We start from the raw sequence: 25,831 nt of genomic DNA on the forward strand, positions 1-25,831 counted from the left end.
GTAGCGCTAGTTCAAATGGGAACACTGTCCTTCCCAAGACAATAGTATCGATCCAATCAAAGTACTTGCTCAGTATCGATGATTTTGATATTTGAATCAGCCCGCCCACACTTAATATCCACATAGAAATTAGTTAACAATCCAAAACTGTAGATTATTAGTCGACAGCACCCCCTTATTAAAATAAGAAAAGGTGACACCATTTATTGATCTTTAATTGAAAAACACTGCGTAATACTGCGCACCTGAGAAAAGTTTAAGATAAACAGCGAAGAGCAGAAGGAAGAAGTATTTTCTTATTGCACAAAGACGCTTCACTTCTTCCTATACACAAGTCAAGTCGTCAAACCAAACACGCAAAGAAGTCACAAGGGGAGCGCAACAAGCTTGCAGACATTGCAGACACCTTCCCTGCAGGGCTGTACGAACGGACGGACACCCATCCAGGGGAGTGCGTGTGCGCGTGGGCCGAGAAGACGTTTTTTCTTTTCTTTCAGATTTTCCTCAAGGTAGGACACTTTCCTCTTGTCGGCTTGTCTCGTTTAAAAGGAAAATAAGAAAAAAGAAGGCGAAGAAAAACGAAGATTGCGTGCGTCGTGAGTGCGCCTGGTGTTGCAGAATCTGCGTGACGCGCGGGTCTAACGGGAGCACAGCCCTAAAAAGTCGGTTCCGAATTTGCCCCCTCCTCTCAAAAGAATCACCTAAGAGTATCTTGTCCAAGTTTGTAATCGAACAATTCCCGGCACGCGGCGACTGAGCGGCAGAGACGAGGAAGAAGTTCCCCGCTTGAGGGCGAAAGCAGACTTTTGGTGTGCTCAAGGACGCAAAGTTTGCCAACGCGCCGAAGGACTTCGCAAGTTCTGTCAGATGCGACATGCAGCCATGGTAAATCTATTTTTGGTTTTCTTTTGACGCTTATTCTACTTCTTTAGCATTAAATATGAATGACAATGGGGTTTCCTCAGTTTATTTCATGGTCCTGAACGCACCAGAACTGAGGAAAAGTTGCCATTGATGTATTATTTCTTGTTAATACTTAATTCCACTTCTGTGCACTCATGAATTGAGGAAATGTGTCAGTCAAATGAACAAATACTATCCTAATGGCACATATATGCTGTTTTGCAATAAATCACATTGAAATTTAAAATACAAAATGAATAATTGCAGGTAATCCACTTGAAAAGTGATATAGGTTTTCAATTACTTTCACACAATAGCGTAGGTTAAGCCTTTGGAATTTGTTTAAATTATCTTATAAGCTAGGTGAGGACAAAACAACAATTGCTCAATAATAATGGGGGCACGTTCCGTGCCCAAACTACGTCTTTGCTTTTACACCAACCAAATGTCACTATTAACAACCCCACTTATCTTCTTGAATTTATTTATGATTAATTTTAAAGCCTTAAATCACTCCATTCACACAAGAGCAGTAGATGTCCTTAAAATTGCAACTGAAGTTGACTCTGGGGACCGTTTCTCTGAAAAGATAGAAATATTTTGGCAAATGTTGTTGATTCCCCACGAAGATAACACATACCTGTCAACCTCAATCAATTGCTCCCCTTATTAACAATTCCAATTCGCCTTATCGAGCGATAATAAACACATCTTGGGACATATTTACTCATAGCAAGAAACAATGCAGAACACCAGAACAATATTAACAATCTACAATGTTGTAGTCTTTTACCAGTGCCTGAGATGATCCGACTTGGAGCCAAAATGGGCAGAAAATACACATGACCAGCTACAAAAATTGTTATACAGTACAGCATACACAATTAGAAATTATCAATATGGGGGAACCATATAAGTTGACAGGTATGATGCTTCATTTCCATCTGTGCACACATCAAATATGTCAGGTGAATAAATACTTACCTAACCACATTTTAATGTTTTGCAGTGAATCCCATCAATTTTTTAAAATTCAAAATGAAAAATTACAGACAACCCCACTTTAAAAGTGTTATATATGTATTGCATACCTGCCAATACTACCGCTTTCCACCTTAGACTAATGTTTTTTCCACTTAAAAACGCCTTTAAAAGAATAAACTTTTTCATTTTTAAAAGACAAAAAAACCCATCTCGAAGCAAGACCAGTGTTTTAGTCTACAGCTGCTTTATTTTGAAGTGAGACAAAGTCTTTGTGCATGAATAAACAGTTCAAAGATCACATTTGATTTCCGTTTTGGTTAAAGTTTGCCACTTCTGGTTTCAAACAGAACATTGCATTTTTTTCTTTTTTAAATTTATTCATGTATTTATTTAATATTCTGCAGATGGAGTGAGCGATAAAACTTTCCCTTTTAAATGACAATTTTTTTTGCCGTGTATGCAAATGTGTTTATCGCATTTGTCAGCCAAGTGAACAAAATGATTCCCGAATGGCACTTTTATGTAGTTTTGTATTCCATAGATATTTTCCAATATAAAATGGAACAATTTTAGGTAATCTACTTCATTTACCTGCAAAGTGATATACTTGTTTTCATTTATTTCTACACAAGGGCATGGATTTGGTCTTGGCCTTGGTGTGCATTTGGAAAGTGATCACATATTAGTGGAGACCAAGTAACGATTTTGGTGGGGACATGTCCCTGCTGTCCATGCTAAAACTATGCCTTTGCTTTTACACCAACCAAATGTCACTACTAACAACCCCATTTATTTTGCTGCATTTATTTATTATTATTTTAAGGCCTAAAATCATTTCCATTCTTATACAAGCTGTTGATGTTCTTAAAATCACAATGAAATTTGCACTGAGGGATGTTTTTTCTTTAAAGATACCTTATTTTTTGGTCTATTGTGTGCACCTAAATATAAAAACCTATGCCAGAAAGTCCGGTGTGCCTTTATAGACCGGAAATACAGTATGTAAAATTAAAAAAGTGTGAAAATACAATGTAATTCTTCCACATACGGTAACCTTTTTGAACAAAACAAGTTAATTTAGTCGTATCAAATTTCCCAATAGAAGTATGAAAATCGTTTAAAAAAAAATATATCTATATTTTTTTGCTGCTGTGCCTTTATACAAACGCTCCCCTACTTACGACCATTAAACTTACAAAAAATGGTAGATATGAAAAAAAAATTGGTGATGTCGTAAAATATCCGGACATTTCTGTAAGTTAGATTTTGTATTGTGGGCACCTTTTTCCGAGTATAGGACATTGTTGTAGTGCCTCTTTCCGCCACTACCGGTGTGTGATGGCGCTGTGAGAGGTCACCTAGCATCCACCCCGAAGAAGAAATCCGCGTCCTCTTCCTAGTTTGTGTGTAAACATTCAATAAGAAGAACTTTGACATTTTTATTGTTCAATATCTCGTGCATCATTCAATATGGTTGGTGTTAAGTCTAAAGAAGAGGCGAGCCGTTTCGGTTGAAATGAAAGTGGAATATGGAATATGATCCTGTTGAGAAAATGTTTTCTTCGGCCACTTTTCACCACGGTGGAGGAAGTGGCCTAACTCTTGAAGCTCATCTTCCAAAAGTAAGTTAAACTTAACTTAATTTATCTTTTTCGAGCACATTATTTTATGAAATCTTTATTTAATAGTAGAAAACAAGACAAGTTATTTATACAAGCCTTAAACATAATTATATAAACCTCAAACATACAAAATATAGCACTGAAGCAACTTACGAACAAATTCAACTTACGAACGATCGTCCGGATCTTGTTCGTAAGTAGAGAAGCGTTTGTATATTAAATAAATAGCTCACATAGGAATATTTTGAGGGTGCACCTTATGATCAGTTGTGGCTTATAGTCTGGAAAATACAGTCGGTGATTTTGTCAAAGTTGTTTTTTCCCCATAAAGCAATATGTTGTCTTCTCATCAGGATTATAAAGAAAGGACTCATCAAATTTGACAAAATATAATAGATTGACTCTCGCTCACACGTACCTCATGTCCATGTCATACGTTTGAGTGGACAGCCAAGAGTAATGTGAGAGCAGAAATAACAAAACGGTGTGAGATGAAGCACCCACCTCCAACCCCACTTGAAAGCACCGCTAAAGCACCTTCACACATTCATCAATGAAAGTGTGTGTTGTACCACATTTTTGGCCTGGTCCTATCTTGTGTTTGTATGTGAGCTGTCGCCAAAGAATGCCGTTTTACATTCCAGAAATGTCATTTCATGACTTTTATCTTTGTCCTGTGCTCTTTCCTGCCACTGCAGAAGGTTTTCTGTAATCTTTCTTGACCACACAACAAATTTTCTTCACCTGTGCAGGTGTGGAATTACGCCAGGTAAATGGTGATTAATGAAAAAGTGACTTCTCTTATTGGAGAATCACAATGTGTACCGAATGCCTGTTGGGATGATCAGAGTTGGACACGATGCTGAAGAATAGTAATCAGTTGCAGTTACTAATTACTTAATCTAAAAAGTAATTAAGTTACCCCCAGATTACAGACACCCAAAACTAGCAGATTACTCTGAAAATATTACTAAATATCGAATATACTCGCATAAAAGACAACCTTCTAAAACTGCTTAGAATTAGCCATGTAATAAAAGTTGTGGAAGAAAACACGTACACCAATCGATGGGATCAGTTAGACCTGAATATTTTTTTTTGTGCAACCTTAAAAGCTAGCAAACGAGACACCCCATATACATTTTTTTTTGTCTTCAAACCTCTGGAATATATCCTTCTCTATTTCTGGGTGATGTCCAAAATGTTTCCTTTTAACTCCAAACATGGTGTATTGCAAAACTAATTTTACAAACTAAAAGACCAAAATTTAGAACTATTTTACCATAAATTTAGTGATCACGTTTTTACCAGTGAGGTCCTGGTTCATGTATAAGCCACATCCCCTCCTCATGTGCTGCCATTTTTTATTACTGGTGATACATAAATAAATATGTATGCGCATATAAACGGACCTCTGATTTCAGTATTCAATTTTACAGTTGCAAATATGGCTTGGATGCGAGTATATAAGGGAGTAAGAACATCAGTAGGGAGAAATTAAGTGACCTCATACATTGTACATGAGATGACACTGCCAGACTTGTTTATTTGTAGTATTCAGCGTTGTGTTTCTGGCAGAAGGAGGTTTACATGTGACTTCATGAGCGAATAAGCAACTGCCAAATCGCAGTAGCTGTTGTGATTTAGTATCTACTTTTAAAAAGTATCGAAGTAATACATGTTGTAACGATTGTTGAATTACAAATTTTTTATCACTAACTCGTTACCATATTCGTTACCGAATAATATATCCTCAGTAAGGCGTTAATCTGAACAATTGAGGATGACATAAAAGCAGTTTTATTGAACATGACACATTGTTATATCTTACCTAAAGTGATGCCACTATTAATATGAATATCTTTAAAACAGTAGTAGTTGTCCTTTTCTCAGCTAATCACAAAGTGACATGAGGTGGAAAGCAAAAAACATAAATAAAAGAGGAGGTTGTAAGCCCGGTCTTGATTCCCGTGGTAGTCCGAGAATCACGAGTAGGAAGAAGAGTGTGTGTGTGCCGAGCCGCTGGTTAGCCGGTTCAATAATCTCCTGGACAGGTGGGCCGGCGAAGACCCTCGCCGCCGCTGGCCCTTAGAGAGGCTGCTAATGAAGAGAAAGGCTGCTTAGAGGTGCTCGGCTCCGACCCCATCAACCTACCCTGTACCCCCTGCCGGCTTCCTGTGATTACTGCCCGACGCCAGAACACTCCATCCTCTCGGTCCCGCCCGCACCGCTGACTGCCACATCGCTTTCAGTTTGTTTGAAATTGAGTGGCATGAGGAATTGTAGCAATGTGAAGAGAGCAAGCCTATCAAACAATTTCTTTGGAGTATTATGATAATGAAGAGCCATGCTGGGAGCTACCCAAAAATAGGTGGTAGTCAAGCTTTACCACCAGATTCACATCATTCAACAGTAATTGGCACGTATATTGACCAGCCTTTTGAAAATTGCGCAAAACGAGAAATACAGGTGACGTCGGACATAAGAGCGAGATCGGTTCTCACCAACTGGTTACAATGGCGCCATCTGCTGCTGCTACTGAGTGTAGTGGTAGAATGCTGTGCTGCCTGGCTGCCGAAATTGTCGTATATGGTGCCAGGCTGATACATAGAGATATTGAGATGCATTTGATTGTTTTTTTTTTTGTGAGCAGTGACAAACAGCAGTTGAACGTACATTGTCTTTTTGCGTTTACCTCAGTGCTAACTGTGGGTCTCCATTCCCACATGCAAATACATTGCAAAGATTTTTCTTCATGGCCTCAGGCACAAATCATAAATATATTTGCCTCATTTGGAGTCAAGACCTTTTAAATCTATTCAGTTCTCTTCAACCCCTACCTCTAGAGTTGAGAGGAGCTCACCTTAATAGTACAGGAAACATCTAACTTATGACTGGGATTGGTGGTGACCAACCTGTCTCAAATCCATTACAATGGGGCCATCTTGCTGCCAAAATCATCGTACGTGTTGCCAGGCTGCTACGCAATGCGGTGCCCAACGTTCAATTTAAAAAAGAGCTTTTGCTGAAAAATATAAGCATCTAGTGTCATTGTTACCTGTACATCAACGTGTTCTATTGATTAAGCTCACATTGCATTATTTTTCTGAATGGTATTGCTGGCTCTTCACCCTATCATATTTATTTATTTATTTATTTATTTTTACATGCAGATCATTGAAGTCTAAATCTGACTCAGAAAGAAAAACAAAATCGTAACTTTATTGTGAACATCTCACAAATATCATAATAATTGTTGTACAATTCAAGTTTGGGAGCGTACCAATAACAGTTAGTTGTTATTGTAGTATCATTTTTTAAGATATAGGTACTTGCTTTGGTGACTAATACCGAAATCTTCTGTTTATTTTCAGGAATTAACAATATTGTGAATATTTTATGCAATCAGAGGAATATTTTAAGGTAAGCTATTTAGGTAAATGTTTCAAATGACCAGTCAAATGTTTGGTGGAAGGAATGTGGAATATGGAAGACCCAAAAAAGAGTTACATTGTAGACATGTTTATCTCTAGATTGCTGATTCACGTCAAAATTGTGGTTTTGAAAGATGGCCTTGATCACTTCTAATTGTCTTTATTGTCATTGATAACAAGATAGTGAACATTGTTTGACACTCCTGAGTGTCGTGTGAAAATTCTTGTCAGTGTCACATAATACAGGAATCCCATGATTTTCGCAGCAGGTTGTGTTTCAAAAAAGTCTCCCAATAGTGGAAAGCCGCAAAGTAGAAACATTTATTTATTTATGAGATAACAGTAACATATGATATATACAACTGTAACAAAATAACCGAAGATGTACAGATAAAAACACAGAATTGCAGTATAATGAATGCTGTTTTTGGCACTTTACAATAGTATTGTCCAACGAAATTGGAGGGCTCCGTCTTTCAGTGGAAGAAAGCGACATAGACAGCAGGCGGCTAGCTGCACGCGACGATCTGGGATCCTTCGGTTCAGCCAGGTCTCTGTGATGATTAAGACAGAAGAGTCACAAATGTAGCGGTTTTCTGTGATTTTTAGATCCAGGTCCTCTGGTTAAAGGATCTGGCTTTGGTGATAGATAGGCTCGGCTGGGGTAGCTTATTAGAGTTGTTACATAGCCTAGCCAATAGCAGTAGGCCTGGCCTGAGGCACCGCTCTTACTTTTTCTCCTACGTTGCTTGTGTCCTGGACCTGATAACAATCCACGGAGCATTTGGTGGTGACCAGCATTTCTTTGCACTCATCTGAATTTTCTAGGAGCCCGATTTCATTGATGAATTCTTTTTCAATCTAACGGGCCACTAAAATACTAGCTGTCGTTGTACTTCACAGTCTGTTTTGGGTGGACGCACTGAGTGGTGTGCGCGAGCTGTTCTTTGACAGACAGCACAGTTGCACACACAGTCACGCCTCTCCATCGGCGAACTGCCCCAGTGATAGCGTTTACTGTGTGTTGTCTGCTGCAAAACACAATGGACGCCGCGCACTGCGCGATAAAAATCCGCGAAGTACAGTATCCAAACCGCGATGCAGCGAAAGATTACTGTACACAAAAACTAATCACATGCTTAAACTTAGCACATGTTTTAGCTTAGCACAGCTCAAGAGGTAAGAACAAAACCAACATAGTCCTCCAGTTGTATGAAAAATGATGACTATCCTCAAAAGGAAAATCTATAGTGAAATCAAATCTTAAATGACTCATTGTGTGGTACATCTCTTCAAGTATACTTTGAGAAACTCAAAACGACTATCATTAGCATGATTTTTGATTCGGAAGATAATAGCGGAATGACCTCCTTGTTCATCCATCCTCCGCAAAGCTGTGCTGTGAAGTTAAAACCTCAGCAATGCTCGGGTGAGTACAAAGTATGTGAGACACGCGGGGAAAGGAAAAGAGGGGTGGGGGAAAGAACACATTTATTTTAGAGGAACTTTATCCAGACAGTGATTTCAAAGCAACATTCTTGCGGCGTATTTATCCGTCCAGGGGAGGGTCGCCACTGCGCTCGCTCAGTAATGTCTCAGGTGGCCCGCGGTGCGTCTTGGCCGTGACAGAAAAGGTAATATTGTGAAAAGAGAGCGGTTCGGGGCGAGGGTCACGCACCTGCAGAGGCTGGAGATGGAAAAAATTTCGGAAGGAGACACCAGGCTGCGGCGGGGGCGGAGTACTTAAAACAAATTGCACGGCCGGGGTCCTAATTTTAAGAAAGCAGAGTGCGAGACGTTAATAATCCGAAACAATAAACACCTAATAGATATAATTAGACTTTTCGGTGCTGTGGCGTAAGAAATTGAATCCTTGCGACTCACTTAGTTTAATTTCCTGTGAATACAGCTTAAAACTCCTCGCTACCTTAAATAAACAACGGACACTGATCAGCGGGTTTAACTGCTGTTATGACAGCAGCTTTTAACCTGTTTTTACTCTTGCATTATCACAAAGATTCTTATCTGCGGGTGTTTAAATCTATTTAAGATAGCCTTTCCCTTGTGCTGATAGCTTTCTTTAAGCAGATTACAATCGAAAATACAAAAATGTGTTGAGACTGTAAATTGATACTTGGACTTACACATGCTCCCTTTTTCCTAGTCCTTTTTTGTTGGTTTAAAAAACACTTGCATTTTTTTAGTGAAAAGACCTGTTTTATCGGTATTCTGCAGTGGTGTGCAGTCAAGATCTGCAATGCCTTCTCTGCTGGCTTAAAACATATCTGAATCGTGTAATGTTAGTTTACCCATGAATACTTGTTGCTAGGTTCAGAAATCTACCTGGGGGCCTTCCCAATCAGTTTTGCAGGCCCTGAGGCATAAAATAAGTGACAATCAAGCTGTTTGTTTAGCCAACAAGATTCCAAGTTGGCGGGCCAGGGCCTTCTAGCAGGCGTAAGGAAATGTCAGCAGTATCACAAACTATAATTGGCTAGAAGGTGGTAACGAACGTTTCACAATGAAAATATTTGTCCAATGCTTCTGTCAAACAGACATTTTCAGCCCTATAATGAATAAAAAAGTATATCAGAAATAAGACATGGCAGCCTCAAAATTCAGGATTGATGGCTATAGAAAATAACTTCTTGATGGAACTGAAACACAGGGATAATTTGTATGACATAGTAATTGAAATCGTCAAGAGGAAAGAAAAGATGGTAGATTTTGTGAACAAATAAAATTAATTTTTGGTGCGTAAAATGTTGCTTTTTTCCTAAATAATAAGGCAATTCCATGTGTTTGTTATTGATGCTTTTTATGTTTTGCAGCTGTATCTTCAGTAAATGTTTTATAGCCATAAAATGGTCATTGGGGTTTCATTGATCCAGATGTAGAACTACTAAAGGCCTAGGTGTGAACTGCACGGCCCGTCACTGGTATTCCGGGATCCCAGAAATGAAGAAAAAAACAAAAAAAAAAAACGCACAACCCAAAAACGATAACCAAGACATTTTAAAACCTGGCCAAAAAGTAAATAAAGCCGGTCATACAGGTAAACTAAATTAACAAAAAAATACACAGAAAAATAAATTTAAAAAAATCCTGTACGTGTTTACCCTCTAAAAAAAGAGTATTATTTCTTCTTATATTTCAAATATTTTAAACTATTTCACAGAAAAATACTAGTGTGTGTATTTGACTTTTTGTTGTTGAACATAATAAAATCAAATAATACTTAAAATGTGTATATTTGATGACGATGGTAGTTGGCACCTTATTCTACTTTTTAAAACTAGTTTTATCAGAAAAATTCTTGATGAGGAACAAAATAAATTCTGATCACAAGAGCATAAAACTAGACAAACCAAGGTAAAAATAAAATAATGTAAATGTCAACAATAACTCACAAAACACCAACATCTATGATCAAACTATGTTTAAATAATAAAAAAGTAAACGTCACTAAAATGCCCATAGAGGACAAGGCATTTACAATTTCAAAAAAACTGGACAAAGTACTATAAGTTAAAAATAGACAAAAAAATACAAAAACACACAAATAGTAACAATCCGCCAAAAAACCCCAACATGTCATGATTACCGATTTGAATCACCCGGCCCGCTCATTTGGCGCCAGCCGCTGCGAGTTATCTGATTGGCTCCTTGTCCCTTTTTAAACCGAGTCTTGTCAATGCCCTCTTGTCAGTCCGTCTGCGAACCTCTGTGTATGAAAGGCAAACCTTTTTCCACCCTGACTCCTGCCTGTCTCATTTTTGCTCCCGTTTGTCTCCAGCTACGACCCATTTTTGATCCCGACTACGTCTACTCTCCCGTCCTGGCTCCCGACTCCTTTCCGACCCCGACCACGCTTTGCTCTCCCAGTCCCGGCTTCCGACCAGTTTTCTGTCCCTGACACCGCCAACGCTCGCTACGGAAGATCAAGTTCCGTGTTCGTATCACAGTCCGAGTACAAGAGCGACTTGCTTTCCGCGTCCAGCAAACACTGGATCGTGGTTGCAGCCCTTCCTCTTTCTTTCAATAAAACTTGTGGTAAACGTTATGCAATAGGGTCCTGTTTCCGTTCAACATACAACATAATATAAATAATAATTTAAAAAGTTAAATAAAACTCATAAAACTGAGTAAAGACTTTTTAACCCTTTTTACATATATTTGTCGTTTAGATGGTTTTGATGTATCATCAAAGGCATCCCAAAAATTGATATATTTACTCTAAGGTCCCACGGAACGTTTTAAATAGTTTAAAATTAAAAAAAGAAATTGGAAATAACTCAGTTATACATCGCAAAGATATGGACATTCCATGGTCAAAATACCCTGAGTGTAACCCAAATGGGTAAAGTACAAATGAAGAAACCAATCAACAAACCGTAAGAATATAGTCAGATCACTTTATGTAAATGAGATTAGAGAATAAATAATCACACCCCGTGCCTCTGCAATTTAGACCCCACGCTATATCGGCCTTGCATCAGTTAGGAAAATAAAAACCTCTGTCTTAAATTTAATCAGTAATCTAATACGTTGCCAAAGGAATCTCATTTCCCAAGTACATTGACAATGACGGTTACATCGACATCCATAAAATAGATTTTCGAGTTCCAACTTGAAGGTCATATATTTCCACCTAAATTCAATTTTTGTGTCTTAAACATCAATTAGAACTCACAATAGCGGGAGCCCTGGAGGAAAAACCACTGCTCCTTTAATTGGGTTTATACAAAGCTAATTAGCAGTTAGCACGTTTAAAAAAAAAATCAGTGTGGGGGTATGTGGCAGCAGTCCAGTTGGTAGTGAAATTGCGTTTCAAAGGTAATCCATACGTTACTGCGGCCTGTAACTCAAAAAGACGGATCGAGGGAAGGAGCTAACTCACAAACGGGAGTGAAATGGCTCAGCTGGGACATTTGCGCTTACGTGGTGTCATTTACCTTTTACGGTTCCCTGTGCCGTAAAATAAGCTCGCTGGAAAACCCAACAACTACTTTTTTTCTTCCTTTTAGTGACTTCTAGGGGTGTGCAATACTGGGATTTTTCTGTATCTATTTGATCCAAGTAACAGTGTTTGTACAGCTGCTTGAAATCCTTGAAAATGCTTGAATTTTAAGGATTGAAACGAGCTTGAATTCTTGGTGAAGTGCTTGTAAATGCTTGACATGACAGTTGCCATGTTTCACAACAAAATGATACTGCTTTTTGGTGGCTATGTTTCGCCATCGTATTTCTTCCCTCTTGATTAACAGCTGGCATTAGTTTGTATGGCATTGTACTATGAAGCGTCGATGCCCCCTACTGGTTGTGCCAAAGAAGGCAGATGCATTCTACACCTAAACAGGGCACTATGATATGTGCATTAATGCAAGGATTATGTGTCAATTATGGACATTTACTATGGGCCATCCCAAAAAATATGTTACTGTTTTCCAATGGTAAATTGTACTTCCTGCAACTGAAAATTTAAGCAACATATTACTGCCATTTTAGCCAACACCTGTAGTAGGAGATATTTGTCTCAAATATTACACACGTATTGTTCAAAACCATTTTATAATTTACTCAAGATTTAAAAATCATACGTTGCTGTCATGCACAAATTTCAACATATTCCCTATTGTTTTCTTTGATTGATGTTCACTATGTTTTGTGTACTGCTACCCAGCATTAAATCTATTGCACCCTGGTCACCCTGGAAGGAGGATTACCACTTGTGAGGCCCATTCTCAAGGTTTTTTTTATTTTTCTCGTGCTGAGGTTTTGGGTTTTTCCTTAACCGCATGTTGGTTTAGGATCAGGGGATGGTGTAATTGTAATCTGTGCAGTCCTTTGAGCCATTTTGTGATTAAGAGCTGTAAAAATAAATGTGACTTGACATGATCAATGCACAAGCAAGATTAATAATCACAGAAGTAATTGGCAGATATATTTGTAGATATGCATAGTATTCACAACCGATTTCTTCTTTTAATAGTACTGGAGAAATGGAGAAAATGACTTTGAAAGTCTTCAAAAAATGGCCATCTAAAGGTGTACAAATCCGGTTTCATGGTTGCATTGTTCATTGATCGTATACAAATTTAAGTATTTTTATTCATATAATGTTTATTTTGTCTTGTATTAGCATATTTGGTATTGGAGTAATCCATAATGGTATTCAAATTACATTACTCATGATATTTTCACAGGTACTGCGACTAGTAATGAATTTGTATTACATTTAAAAATGTAATCCTTCCAACCCTGTTTAGGAATTAGCATGCTTTGGAAAAGGTGGAAAAAAAGGAAAGATCACCTCGGGCCATGCGGGGATGATTTGATTAAAAGAGAATCATTTGCCCTGGAGGTGTCTTTTTTGTTCCCTACCGAAAAGCTGCAGTGAGAAATGTGATATGACAAGATAAGTGGCAGCTCATGAAAAATTCCTGAGGACCGAGACGTAGCGTGTTGACTTTGGAGCGGGTGGCGCGGGGGAGCTCGACCTGACAAAATGTTCTCATTTACAAGCTGTTTATATACCTAGCAAAAAGTGGGATAAAGTGTAACTCCCGTGTATTTCATTCCAGACATTCTCTTCTGGCGTGTCCACCAATACTGTTATTGGTTACTGAGGCTTTAAATACAACGATTGAGTGCTTTTGGGGACGTGTGGACTCAGGGCACAACTAGAGAAGAGAGCATTTCCTAGTTGGGAATTTTGGGACCGTCCGTCTGTCCGTCTGTCGTTCTGCCAGAGGTGGGTAGGGTAACCAAAAATACTAAAGTAAAAGGACAGACGCTGCCCTACCCACGAACGAGATATTTTGTATGTTTAAGCTTTATATAAGTATGTTTAAGGCTTGTAAAAGTAACCTTTATTGTTTTGTACTGAAAAATAAACATTAAATTAAATAATATGCTCTATAAAAATAAATGTACACACACAGTCACGCCCACCCAACACACAAAGCCCTTCCTAACCCACCCTTTTGATAGCATTTGTAGCACAGAAGTCAGAACACAAAAAATTACAATAACGACAATTTAAATTCATGACCTTACTAAGAAAAATATAAAGAAAATGTACAGCTCATAACATCACCTCCTCATACCATGCGCCATTCTGTATCAAATCAAACTGGAAGCCCACTGAATAGTTCTTCACATAAATAGTTCCTCTCTTTTTTGTATTGACAAATCTTTTACTAGAGATTCATGTCACTTTCAATTTCTCCCAATGTACTCGTGGAACTGTCACGGGTTTGAAGTGGAATGTCAAAGATTAGTCTGTTAGTGGCTCCAAGGCACAAAGAGCGCATGTCCTGTATTTTAAAATTATTTTTCTTTTTATAATTTTGTTTATTCTTGTGTAATTGAATAGAACAAAGCATTAAGCTTTTAGGGATAAAAACACAGCAGTGACTTCTTGCCCTGATTCATGTGGATCCAAATTCTGAAACTATAAAATATCTGTAGCAAATCTGAAAAGTACTTGAAACAAAATGATTGTTTGAATGAAGGTTTAATCATTGTCAGTGTGAACGTTGGAAAGTTACGAAGAAAAAAAAAACTGTGTTCCTGAGCATGAAAAAATTCAACTCAGATAGTATATTACGGTAAATTAATAAATACAAGATTAACAAATTTTGTTAGCATTAGTTATGCCTGTTCAATTTAATAGCTTTATTTTGAAAAAACAAACAAAAACAAAAAAACAGTGATTTTACATTGATGGATAAACAGATACTGTATGCACTTGCGCGACAGATCGGAAGTAGTAAAGTCAGGGTGGGAAAACTACGGTATTTTACGTTTTTCAATGCATATGATCAAATGTATCTGTTAAAAAAACGACAACATTTATTCATTTGCTTTAATTCTGGTATTTCAAAACCAATTTGGTTAAAGAGTCTATTTTTTAAAGAAATATCAAATTAAATGTAACATGCTTTAACTTACTTTTGGAAAATGAGATAGCAATGTCCAAGTATTTTTCGACATCCCCAAAAAAATTTTGTATCTACCGTTTTTCGTAACTCTAATGTTTGTAAGTAAGGGAGTGTCTGTAATCATTTTTTCCTTCCTAGTTAGGTCCGTCTGAAAAATTTCTTTAACCCAATGTGCCCTGCAACTAGTTTTTCCACCCTCTAGTTCGGTGGATATTAGGTTGGCTAATTGCCCATTGTTTGCCGGCTACATCTAACGGCGCTCTGTTGGTCAGGTAACATAGCCGTCAGAGTGAAATGAGGGAATTTTTGACCCAGTTATACTGTGCTAGCAGTAAGAGAGATGGATAAAACTAAATTAGCTTGGATATGACAATTACCATATACACTACCATTCAAAAGTTTGGGGTTCCTTAGATTTTTTTTTTTTCTTTTTAGGGCAAAGCATTGTCGATTTCAATGAAGATATCATGAAACTATTCAGAAAGGCACCAGATACATTGCTAATGTTGTAAATTACTCTTACAGCTACAATTATCTGTTTTTAATGCGTTTCCAACAACCAGTACTCTAGTGTTTTGATAATACATTGTTTTTGTTAGTTCGGTTAAAAGGCTAATGCATGGTTAGAAAACCTTTGTCCATTCCTGTTGACGATATCTCTGTATTAATTGTTATTACAACATCCATTGCAGCCTGGTCATCCTGGAAGTGGGATTACCTCATGTGCGGTCCCTTCTCAAGGTTTCTTCATTTTCCTCATGTTGAGGTTTTTGAGTTTTTCCTTGCCCTCATGTAGGTTTTAGATCAGGGGATGGTGTCATAATAGCCTGTGGCTTGCAGTAATCTGTGGTCTGTGCAGCCCCTTTAGAGTGATTAAGGGCTATTCAAATAAACATGACTTGACTTGACATAGCTAAATAGTTTAGCTTGTTAGAGAAGCTTTAAAACGGACCTTCCTTGAGTATCTGGAGCATCAAATTTATGGGTGTGATTCAACTTTCAGAATAGCTAGATAAAGGGAACTTTCATGTGAAAACACAACAGTCTATTCTTGTATTAAGGGTAGAGCTATTCGATGCCACACATGGCCAAGAAAGTGAAGATTTCCTAAGGTTTATACTACTCTTTTCAGAGAACCGAAAGAGAATTGGGGGTGAATTAGTCTCTTATTTGAGAAATAGTCAACTTACAGTTCCTTAACTAGCAGCTTGGTTGAATCGTACTCGCAAAACATTAGTTTCAATATCTACAGTGAAGAGGCGACTCAGAGATGCTGTCCTTCAAAGGCAAAGAAAAAGCCATACGCGAGACTGGCCAATAAAAGGAAGATATTTTAATGGACAAAACGTCATGAATATGTGACAACCTTTCTAATAGATAAAAGTGTGACTTTTTATGGAAAACACAAAATTGTCTGGGTGAACCTAAACTTTTGAACGGTAGTGTAAACCTTTTCCGTCTTTTGGTCAGGGTAGGACTCAAGATTTTGGAGGGTTTTGTAGGTTATTTAGAACTAAGAAGGACACACTTCCTCTTTCAAAAGTTCTAAATTGTTTAAAATTCGTTTAAAGTTATCCAGTAATGTGGCGGCGACCCGTTTAAAAAAAAAATCCAGATTCTTTGCCGTGGGCTGCTGGGGTGTTGTGGCGTCAAGTGTGTTTTTAGAGCAACAGGGGGATTCTGTTGACAGGTAGCGTATAGGGCAGATGGGGGGGACAGTGGCGCTTTTGAGGAGGACACAAGAGACGTGTCTCCCGGCAGGCAAGAGAAATAGTGTCTCTTTCATGTGACTCTGCATTCCTTAGAGGCAGGCACAAGATGGAACATGCGTCTGAGGTGAAACCGCCCTACTGCCCCCACTCTTCCTACCGCTGCACGGTGACCTTAACGTCGTGTTGGAATTTTTTCTGACCATCTGTGTCAACGTGCATGGCATGCGCACATCTGCTTTCAGCATTGAGCGCTCTCAGGAGAGTGTAGCAGGAAATTCTACGAAAAGTAAAAGTACTGTTCATTAGAGAACATTTGGTGGAAACGATGCCAAGTTTTGCCAGGTTGATATTCAAAGAAACCGAAAGATAAGTATTTTAAAGTTACAGTTTTTAAGTCCACTGCAGTTTATCTCAACCTTATTTGAGCCAAGTCACACTTATTTGATTAACTCAGACGTTTCTCTCAAATGGGAAGAGCCAGTGCCAGCCTTTTTTTTTTGTCATTGTGACTTACTTTTGAATACCAATAGAAAATCTAGTTCTTTAGCTTCAGAGGTATAGGACATAGCAAAATGAGTTATAACCCTCATCTTTCACAAGAACAAAGTGTGTTTATAGCTTTTACTGTTGTTTGGTAAACAATACTTGAACATTGCAAGTTTCTTGAAAATACAAACACATTTTTGTGAAAGGATGCATTTCAAGCAGGACTTACGCTTTCACTGTCCTTTTTTTGCATTTGTCACGGATACCCCAATGCTTTCCATATATTGAATGGCTTGCAAAATAACATTTTATTGCAAGAGCGCTTAACTTAAGCATAAACGACGCATGAATTCTGCTAGAACTTTTCAGCATCTGATTTTCCGGTGAAGTGATCACACAATTTCAGTCAACAAGACGAACGTAGCCCTCTCTGACCAGATGATGATAGTAGGTGCCTCGTATGGCTGCCTCTGGCTATCGGATGTGTGTGTGAAGCACATTGTAAAGTGCTTTGGGAGGTCTTCAGTTACTTGAGAACCGTATATAAATGCAGACCATTCACACTTAAGGAAGAAAAAAATCTCTGTTGAAGTGTTAACTGTCCGTACTTATCCATATCTTCGCTACTCTCACAACATTGCTTTATTACGCTTACTCGCCACGTGAGGCCTACACACTCTCAATCACTGGATAGAGGAAGCAACACTATGAAGTTGCTAGTTCTCAATGTGTGGACAAGGACCTGATCAAAGCCACTCCTGCGATTTAATGGGGAAATACATTCAGGGATCAGACTGTAAAAAAAGTACTTCACGATTCTCGACAGTTTGAAATCAAACATTTTTAACAACTGACGTTTGTTCTTCGGACTTCATGCATTTTGATTCAAAATAAGTTGGTCAGGCACAGTCTGGCATCGCGCTCAAGCTCTCATTTATAGCCAATTGTACTCGCATAAAATATACAAAGCAGGTCATCAAAACTGTATTGGCTTGAATATTACATAAATCTTACTGGCGCGAGTCGGACTCCGTTTCGTTCAACTGTCTGACGTGCTCTTTAAATGTTTGTGCGTCACTGATCTACCGCCATGATACGCAAGGTATGCTTTACAAGTAGTCTTTATATTGGTCGTATCCAGGCTAAAATGCTTCAAAACTTTTGAAATTTTGGTAAGCGTACTTGATGTTGACGCTGTCATTTCTATATGTCACTGCTGGAGCCGGAGATGATATTGCACATGTGCGGCTCTCAGCAGAGATTATATTCATGTAGGAATGCTTTTCTTCGATGGAAAAACGTGTATGGCGACCAATGTTCCCGCTAAGCTGCGCGCGTGCGCAATTGCGCACTGCCCACACATTCTCAGCGCACGAGAAAATCTAAATAGCGCACTATCCAGAGCTTTTCCACGCACAAGAAAATCTAGCCAGCTCATAAAAATCAGGGCTCAAAATTGCTAATTGAGAAGCAAATTAAGTCAAAGTTACAGTGCATGAAAAATACAAGGGTTCCCCTGACGTTGTGTTCTAAATGCGGTTTTTGGAAGTCTAGTTCGAAGTAGAACGAAGTTGAGTAAAGTCAGTAGAGTTTTCCGATAACCGGCTCGGCTCACTAAAAGGAACAGTCTCTTTCGGGTCTTAAACAGCTCTTCAGGTTGTTTTTGCTTCTTTCATCCCTATATGGCCAAATATTATGTAAAACTATTCACAAAATGAAGGGGGAATAGAACAAAAAAGAAAAAAATACCAAAATGAAAAAGTCGTGAAAAGCTGAGGAAAAAAAGAAACAAAAGGAAGAGAAAAAAGAAAGAAAAATTCAGAAAAGGAAAGAAAAAAATAAAAGAAAGAAACAAAGGAAAAAAGTAAATAGAGAACAAAAAGAACAAAGTAACAGCTAGGAAAAAAATAAACACAATGATATTTTTTAAAGGTATTTAAAAAAATAGAAAAAAAACAGGGAAAAAGAAGAAAAAGTTTGTGTTGCATTCAAATAATTTCCAATTATATCAAGTCATTCTTGTTGCCAACATTGCACTTCCACTAAAAAATGTGATTAAATACAGTTGTGTATCATACTACTAATGACTTAGTTGCCACACTTGGGATTGATGTTGCTCACTGTTGTTTCAAGCATTGCTCACCGACTTTGTGTGAACGCTCAGACCCGTGGAAAATTAGAGGGAGCATTGATGGCGACGGTAGTTGACAATTAAATTCATTGTCGCCTATTTCTCTTCTCGATTTTGTCTACAAGGTCAAATAATCGTTGCAGTCCTCGTTATTTTCTTTATTTTATTTAGAACTCAGTTCAGTTTTTTCAATGACCTTTAGATACATGAAGCAGTGATTTTCAAAATCATTTTTACATTGTATCACTATGTATTACATCACGCATTAAAAATAAATTTGAATTAAATTGTTCTCTTTTACATGAAAATAAATTTGATTCATGAAATTTGTATAGCCATTTAGTGAACATTTTAAACCTTTAAACTCTAATCAATGTGCTAGCTAATGGCCATCTCCTTAAACGCCACACACACACATTCTGTTCTCGTCCGTGTTTCTTTATTGTGCCTCCTGTCACTTTGTCCTATTCATTTAACCTTTCATTAGAGCCAGCAGACAGTCTTCAGAGCTTCAGGAACAAAGCCAAAAAAGCCCCAACTGTCACAGTTATTAGATTCCACTGGCCTCCCTCTACCCTGGCAACTCAATATGAAGAGCAAGGTGGGCCCTTCTGTGGGACCACGGGACCTGGATTGGGAGGGGTTGGGCGGTGGAGGGGGAAAAAACGGGGGTCGTAAGCGGTGGACATTGCCACCTGTGTTCTGTGGTGAACGTTTCTCTTGACCTTGATGGAAGCAAAAGCCGAGAATTGGAATTTGTTTAGGAATTCAGTTTTTAATGAGGAATTCCGGATTCCCGTCTACCTACTCCAGACGATGGACGGACAGATCAACCACCTATTCCTCCTCCTACTTCCGTCATTCTGCCACTGGTGTCTCTCTAACCATTAGCGTTCAACATCTGTAAAAGTGCTTAGCGCCTTCATTTGTCCATTAAGGATAACATGGTGGTCTTTCATTTGAAATGAGGAAAGAGAACCTTGTTCAGTAGCTCTAGTGAGGTGTTTTCTGGAGCGCCAACAATTAGTTGACGTTGCTAACAAAAATCGATAATAAAAATGGTCGACAATGAATTCTATTGTCGTCGGACAAGTTTTTCCAACAGCGTAAGGCATCTTACATGATTATAATCTCTGCTGAGAGTCGCTTATGCTAAATAGTGTCTATGTCTAAGAGCGGTAACATACGGTCAACATCAAGTACGTGTACCAAAACTTTAGATGTTTTAGACATTTTATGCTAAATAAAAAGACTACCTTCCACAATTTGCAAAGCAGACCTGCGTATTATGGCATTAGCTTAGTGATACATGGATATTTAAAGGGAAAGTATGTCAGACAGTTTAATGATATGGAGTCTGGCTCGCCTCGGTAATATTCAACTAACCTTTTTTTTTTATTCAATTTAATTTATTTTATTAGCTTTTGCAGTTCAATCTTAATTACTTTATAAAACAAATTGGGTTGTGCTTTAACCTACTCAGCTGATTTACTGGAACCCAAAAAATGATTTAAAAAAATTAAACAATGGCCTGCTTTTTTGTAAAGATAAATGGGAAATTTCCTGTGGCACCCTAGATGAAGTCTCCCAGCACATTATTGTGCACACTGGTTCAAATACACAGCATTACGGGATGGGTCCCAAAAGTCACAGGAATGGCAACACACACAAAAAAAACATATATTCAAATATCAATCGGTATAAAAATGTGAAGACATAAAGAAAGGAAGCAAGGGCAATGCTGGCTGACATAAAAAAAATATCGTATTTGATACTCAAGGTTAAAATAATTCATCAGATGGCATGGTACCTGGTTACCATGGTTACCAGATGACGAGGAACAATTGCGTGTCGATCGGCACTGGCTGATGGGTTGGCGCATGCTAAGTTAGCGGTGTGTTTGCATGTGCGTATGCTACAGTCTTCAAGTTGGTTCTCTTACTCAAAAGTTTGGATGTCTGATAGCACATTATTGTCGTTTGATCCTCATACATGTACTCTAAACTCTGTGTTTCCCGTACCATAGGAAGATCCTGGCGGGCCGCCAGGGTTCAATTGGTCCTGCCAGAGTCTCATCTCGCCTAGACAATTGACACTTCATTTGCATAACTGACTTTATTTTCAAAATATTGTGCAATGGAAGGTATTTAGTTTTCTGTAGACCTTGTTTTACAGTATTCGTATTTGTACTAAACGCTGTTTTTTGGTTTGGTTGAGTCTCTTTTGTTGTATATTCCTGTTTGTATAGTCAAGTCAAATCATGTTTATTTGTATAGCCCTTAATCACAAAGAGTCTGAAATGGCTGCACAGACCACAAATTATTGCAAACCACAGACTATTATGACGCCATCCCCTGATCTAAAACCTACATGAGGGCAAATAATACACTGATATTGTCAACATAAAATATAGGTTATTCATATGCTATAGGAAAGAAGTGTGTTTTAAGCCCATATTTAAACTTTTCCACTGAGATTGCAAATCAAATCTCAGGGGGAAGAACATTCCACAGGACTGGGGCCCGAATGGAGAACACTTTCGAACCTGCGGATCTCTTCTTGGCTCTTGGGATCCCTAGTAGACCAGCATTTTCAGAGCGAAGGCTCCGGACCGGAAGATAGGGAGGAATTAAATCTGAAAGATATGAGGGAGCATGATTTTGTATAATACCAACAGAACCTTAAAATCACATCTTAAGATAACAGGGTTAGCTAAAATCGGAGTGATCAAAACTTTCTTGTCTTAGTTAAAAGCCTCGCTGCAGCATTTTGTACCAGCTGAAGGCTCTTGAGTTTGGAATTCGGGAGACCGGAAAGTAGTGCACTACAGTAATCGAGACGGGAGGTAACAAGCGCGTGAATTATAATCTCTGCATCCGACTGAGACAGCATAGGGCAAAAACCGAAACATTTTGGTGCCTAAAATCTTTTGCCTGTTTATCACAAAATTTTCCAGGCAAAAAAACCCACTATCGATATCGATTGATACTACCATGTATTTACTTCGGAGCAACACCAACATTTTTAGTATCGCCCACCCCTACTGAAAACTATTGAAGAGCAGGCATCCTGTCATAGCAACAATCACAAAAGCAGCTATACTGATATTTAATACTTTAATTTTCCAATTGACTGATACGATTATTAATTTAAATTTGAAACTCATATCGGTGAATTGGTCTGTTTACTTGCCGATATGACGCCTTAAAATATTACAGCATTGGCATCAGAAACATTTCGATTAAATGATATTATTGATACTTCTGATGAAAATGTGTGAAAATGACGCAATGATAAAATGAATAAATGACAATTATCATAATGTTTGATATCATATTTTAAGATTGATAATGAGTGAATTGTCTGTCCCTGTGTGCCCTGCCCACTGCCTGAAGATAGCTGGGATGGGCTCCAGCACCCCCGCGACCCTACTGAGGATAAGCGGTTCAGATGATGAATGGATGAATGGATGATGATACTCAAGACTTGAATAGTTATTGATATTAATAACACCCTGTTTTGATACCATGAGTACATAGCAATACCTGCCCTCCCTCCCCAGAAAAGAGCGACCTTTTTGCAAATCTAACTTAACGTTTTTCACAAAAATACACACTTAATATCAGTAAAATTATTTTAATTTTTGGAACCAGTTCCGGATTTTACAATAGTTACTAGACTGAAGCTGATACTGTTATCAGCCATTGTAATGAATGCAAATACTGTACCTTAAAATTTGGGATGGTATCGCACTTATACCAATACATGGTATCAATAAAAGCTAACCCCCCCTAAAAAGACTTATCTGGTTCCTACATTGTTTGACATTGTTACAATTTCTGCTAACTGCAAATGTTTTTGGTTCTCCAGGACAGAGGTGTTAATTCACCAGACTGAAATGTCTTCTTTGTCTCTTTGTAACTAACATTGTATTGCTTCTCAACCTTCTTTTGTTTTTTTTTTAAATTCTTTTTTACCTTAGACACTTTTTTTTCATAAAATAATCTTGAAACAATGTTAAATTTTCAAAAATAAATTCCAAATCCACATTTAATTTGTTTTATGCATAAAATATTTTGTAAACTACAAGGACAGTATAACATTTTTTTTCGGTTAGGAGGTAATACAGGTTCATTTTGGTTGATTCATTTGCTGCAATGTTGGAATTTACTACATTTTGTTATATATATATATATATATATTTTTTTTAGATAAGCCCAAAATATTTAAAATGAGCTAAATTCTGCTATTGTAACAAATAGTTTTTCTCCCACATTTTCCCTTTTTCAACAAAAGAATAAGAATATTAAAACCAGCAATATTATGTGCAAGATATTACCTTTATTTGATAGTTTTCTTCTTTTTTTGCAGTGCAATCTTAAATGGCTTAATTTGGGATTTCACTATAAACTAAAAATTAAGAATTATTTTTTTTCCCCAAAAAATTACAAAATATTTATTGAACATGAAATAAAGGTATCTGCTAACCAAATTTTTTTTTTTTTTTAGTAAAATAGGGAAAATATTAAAATCAGCACAATAATATATATATTTTTTTAATATGTTTTTTTTCTTCACGGCAATTGTCACAATTTGCGGCTCGACCCAAATGAAATAGGAAATGAGACAAGGGTGCTCAAAATAAGTATTGTATTCATCAACAAAACCAGGAAGAAAGTAACAAATGAACCTGAAGGCAGAGAACAAATGACATATCCAAACAAAATCAAACTTAAAATTAACCTGACATGACGTTTTTGGAATGTGGGGGGAAATCTGAGTGCCTGCACAGGAGGTTTGATTCCATGACTTCAGAACTGTGCCGCACACGCGCTAACCACTGCACCGCCGTGCTGCCCTATTCATTATTTAAATTGGAAAAAAATGTGCAGCCATCTGCTGGTATGGATGAATATAATAGTTATTCGGCTGATCACTGGAAAAATACAAAGATATCTAACAATGCCATGTTTTTTTTGTCTCATCTCATCAGCTGCACCGCTTATCCTCAGTAGGGTCGCGGGGATGCTGGAGCCCATCCCAGAAATCATCGGGCAGTGGGCAGGGGACACCCTGGACTGGTTGCCAGCCAATCGCAGGGCACACGGGGACAGACAACTCACTCGCTCAGTCACACCTAGGGACAATTTGGACCAGCCAATTCACCTGAAATGCATGTTTTTGGAATGTGGGAGGAAACCGGAATGCCCGGAGGAAACCCACGCAAGCACGGGGAGAACATACAAACTCCGCACAGTAAGGCCGGGAGCTGGATTTGAACCCACTCAGGAGGTTCCCACGACCTCAGAACTGTGCCGCACACGCGCCAACCACTGCGCCGCCGTGCTGCCCCATGTTTTTTTTTTTTTTTTTTTTTTTTTTTTTCAAAGATAGACTTCGGAAATGTATTAAAACACAGTGCTTAAATTACCAACACCCGTGTTAAAAACACTGTTCGTGTGCTCAAAAACAAAGACTGTGTTACAGGCTAGGATGTAGCTGATTTGTATTAACAAGGCTGCCAAGACAAAAAAACAGAAAAACCAAAGAGGTAAGCCAAAATGCCAGATAAAATAAAACAAAATCAAATCAGATCAAGGAACAGATCAAAACATAAACTGGACTTATTTTATTTATTTACACAATTACCAAAGCACACATTCCTATTTTTTAAATCAATTTTCAAAATATTTAAAAACAATCTTGACTTTGAAACTTGACACTAATTTCTGAACATTTTCCTTCCTGAATAAGGATTTTGAATAAGGGACAGCGTTGCACGAGCCCACTGTGCCCTTGGCCACCATCGGCGCCAGCAGTGGCTTTGATTGTGCTCTTTGTTTGGCAGGCCTTGCATAGCTCCGCTTCATTTTGCAAAGCAATTACAAGGCGGCACGCAAAATACTTTCCAATCTTGAAGATGAAAAAAAAGTGGACTTCTTGGTAGTCGTGCTTGTCACCTGCCTGGTGATCAAGGTCCATCCCTTTTTATTTGTGTGCTTAAATCTTTTGAAAGTATTCCAAGGCTACCCTGGTTCACAGTTAGCACGCTGTGATGGGATTCGCTAAGCAGGGTCAAACTTGAACCTTCTAAACATCCTTGGGACATTTTATACCGGAATCGAAAATATATCCGCTGGAATACACAGAAAAAAGAAAAGAAGTGGAATCCGGATGGCAAATTCGCAGCAGAGCCATTAATATCAGCATTCTCACCCAGACCACCACCTATTGGAGGCTCTGCAGGTCCCTTAGAAAAGGGACTAACAGGCTCAGAGACAGTTTCTTCCCAAGGGCTAGTAGTATTATTATTAATGGGAAAAAAATAGGGAAATAATCATTTGAATGTCGCATCTGAAAAGTACTATTACTCTTAAATTGTTCTTAAATCTGGAACTTTATTTTATTGTATCTGTATGTATATTCCCCTAGTGAGATGTGGAAGAGTCTAGGACACACTCACATTCTTGACTCTTTCTGGAAAATTGATACAGAGGAGGGGATTCCCAGCCCCCTTCGCTGAACTCAACCGATGTGCCATTTTTATAGTTCAGTTTTCATTGAGGAATCTTAATTTAGGAATTAAAAAGTTAAAATTAGTTCTATCTCATTT

General features: G+C 38.1%; 1 protein-coding gene across 3 annotated transcripts in view; it reads left to right on the forward strand.

Annotated features, from left to right (window-relative positions):
* The first annotated feature begins 210 nt into the window (after positions 1-210).
* The window catches only part of bnc2 (basonuclin zinc finger protein 2), a 269,137-nt gene continuing 243,516 nt past the window's right edge, over positions 211-25,831 (forward strand). For all 3 annotated transcript variants that reach the window (XM_088341837.1, XM_088341838.1, XM_088341841.1), the window contains exon 1: positions 211-885. In XM_088341837.1, the coding sequence (XP_088197963.1) occupies positions 868-885 (18 nt within the window). In that variant the 5' untranslated portion in view covers positions 211-867. The remainder of the gene's footprint in view (positions 886-25,831) is intronic.

This window comes from Urocampus carinirostris, chromosome 8, assembly GCF_059441175.1.
Source record: "Urocampus carinirostris isolate Australia breed hairy pipefish chromosome 8, RoL_Ucar_1.0, whole genome shotgun sequence".
Lineage (NCBI taxonomy): Eukaryota > Metazoa > Chordata > Actinopteri > Syngnathiformes > Syngnathidae > Urocampus > Urocampus carinirostris.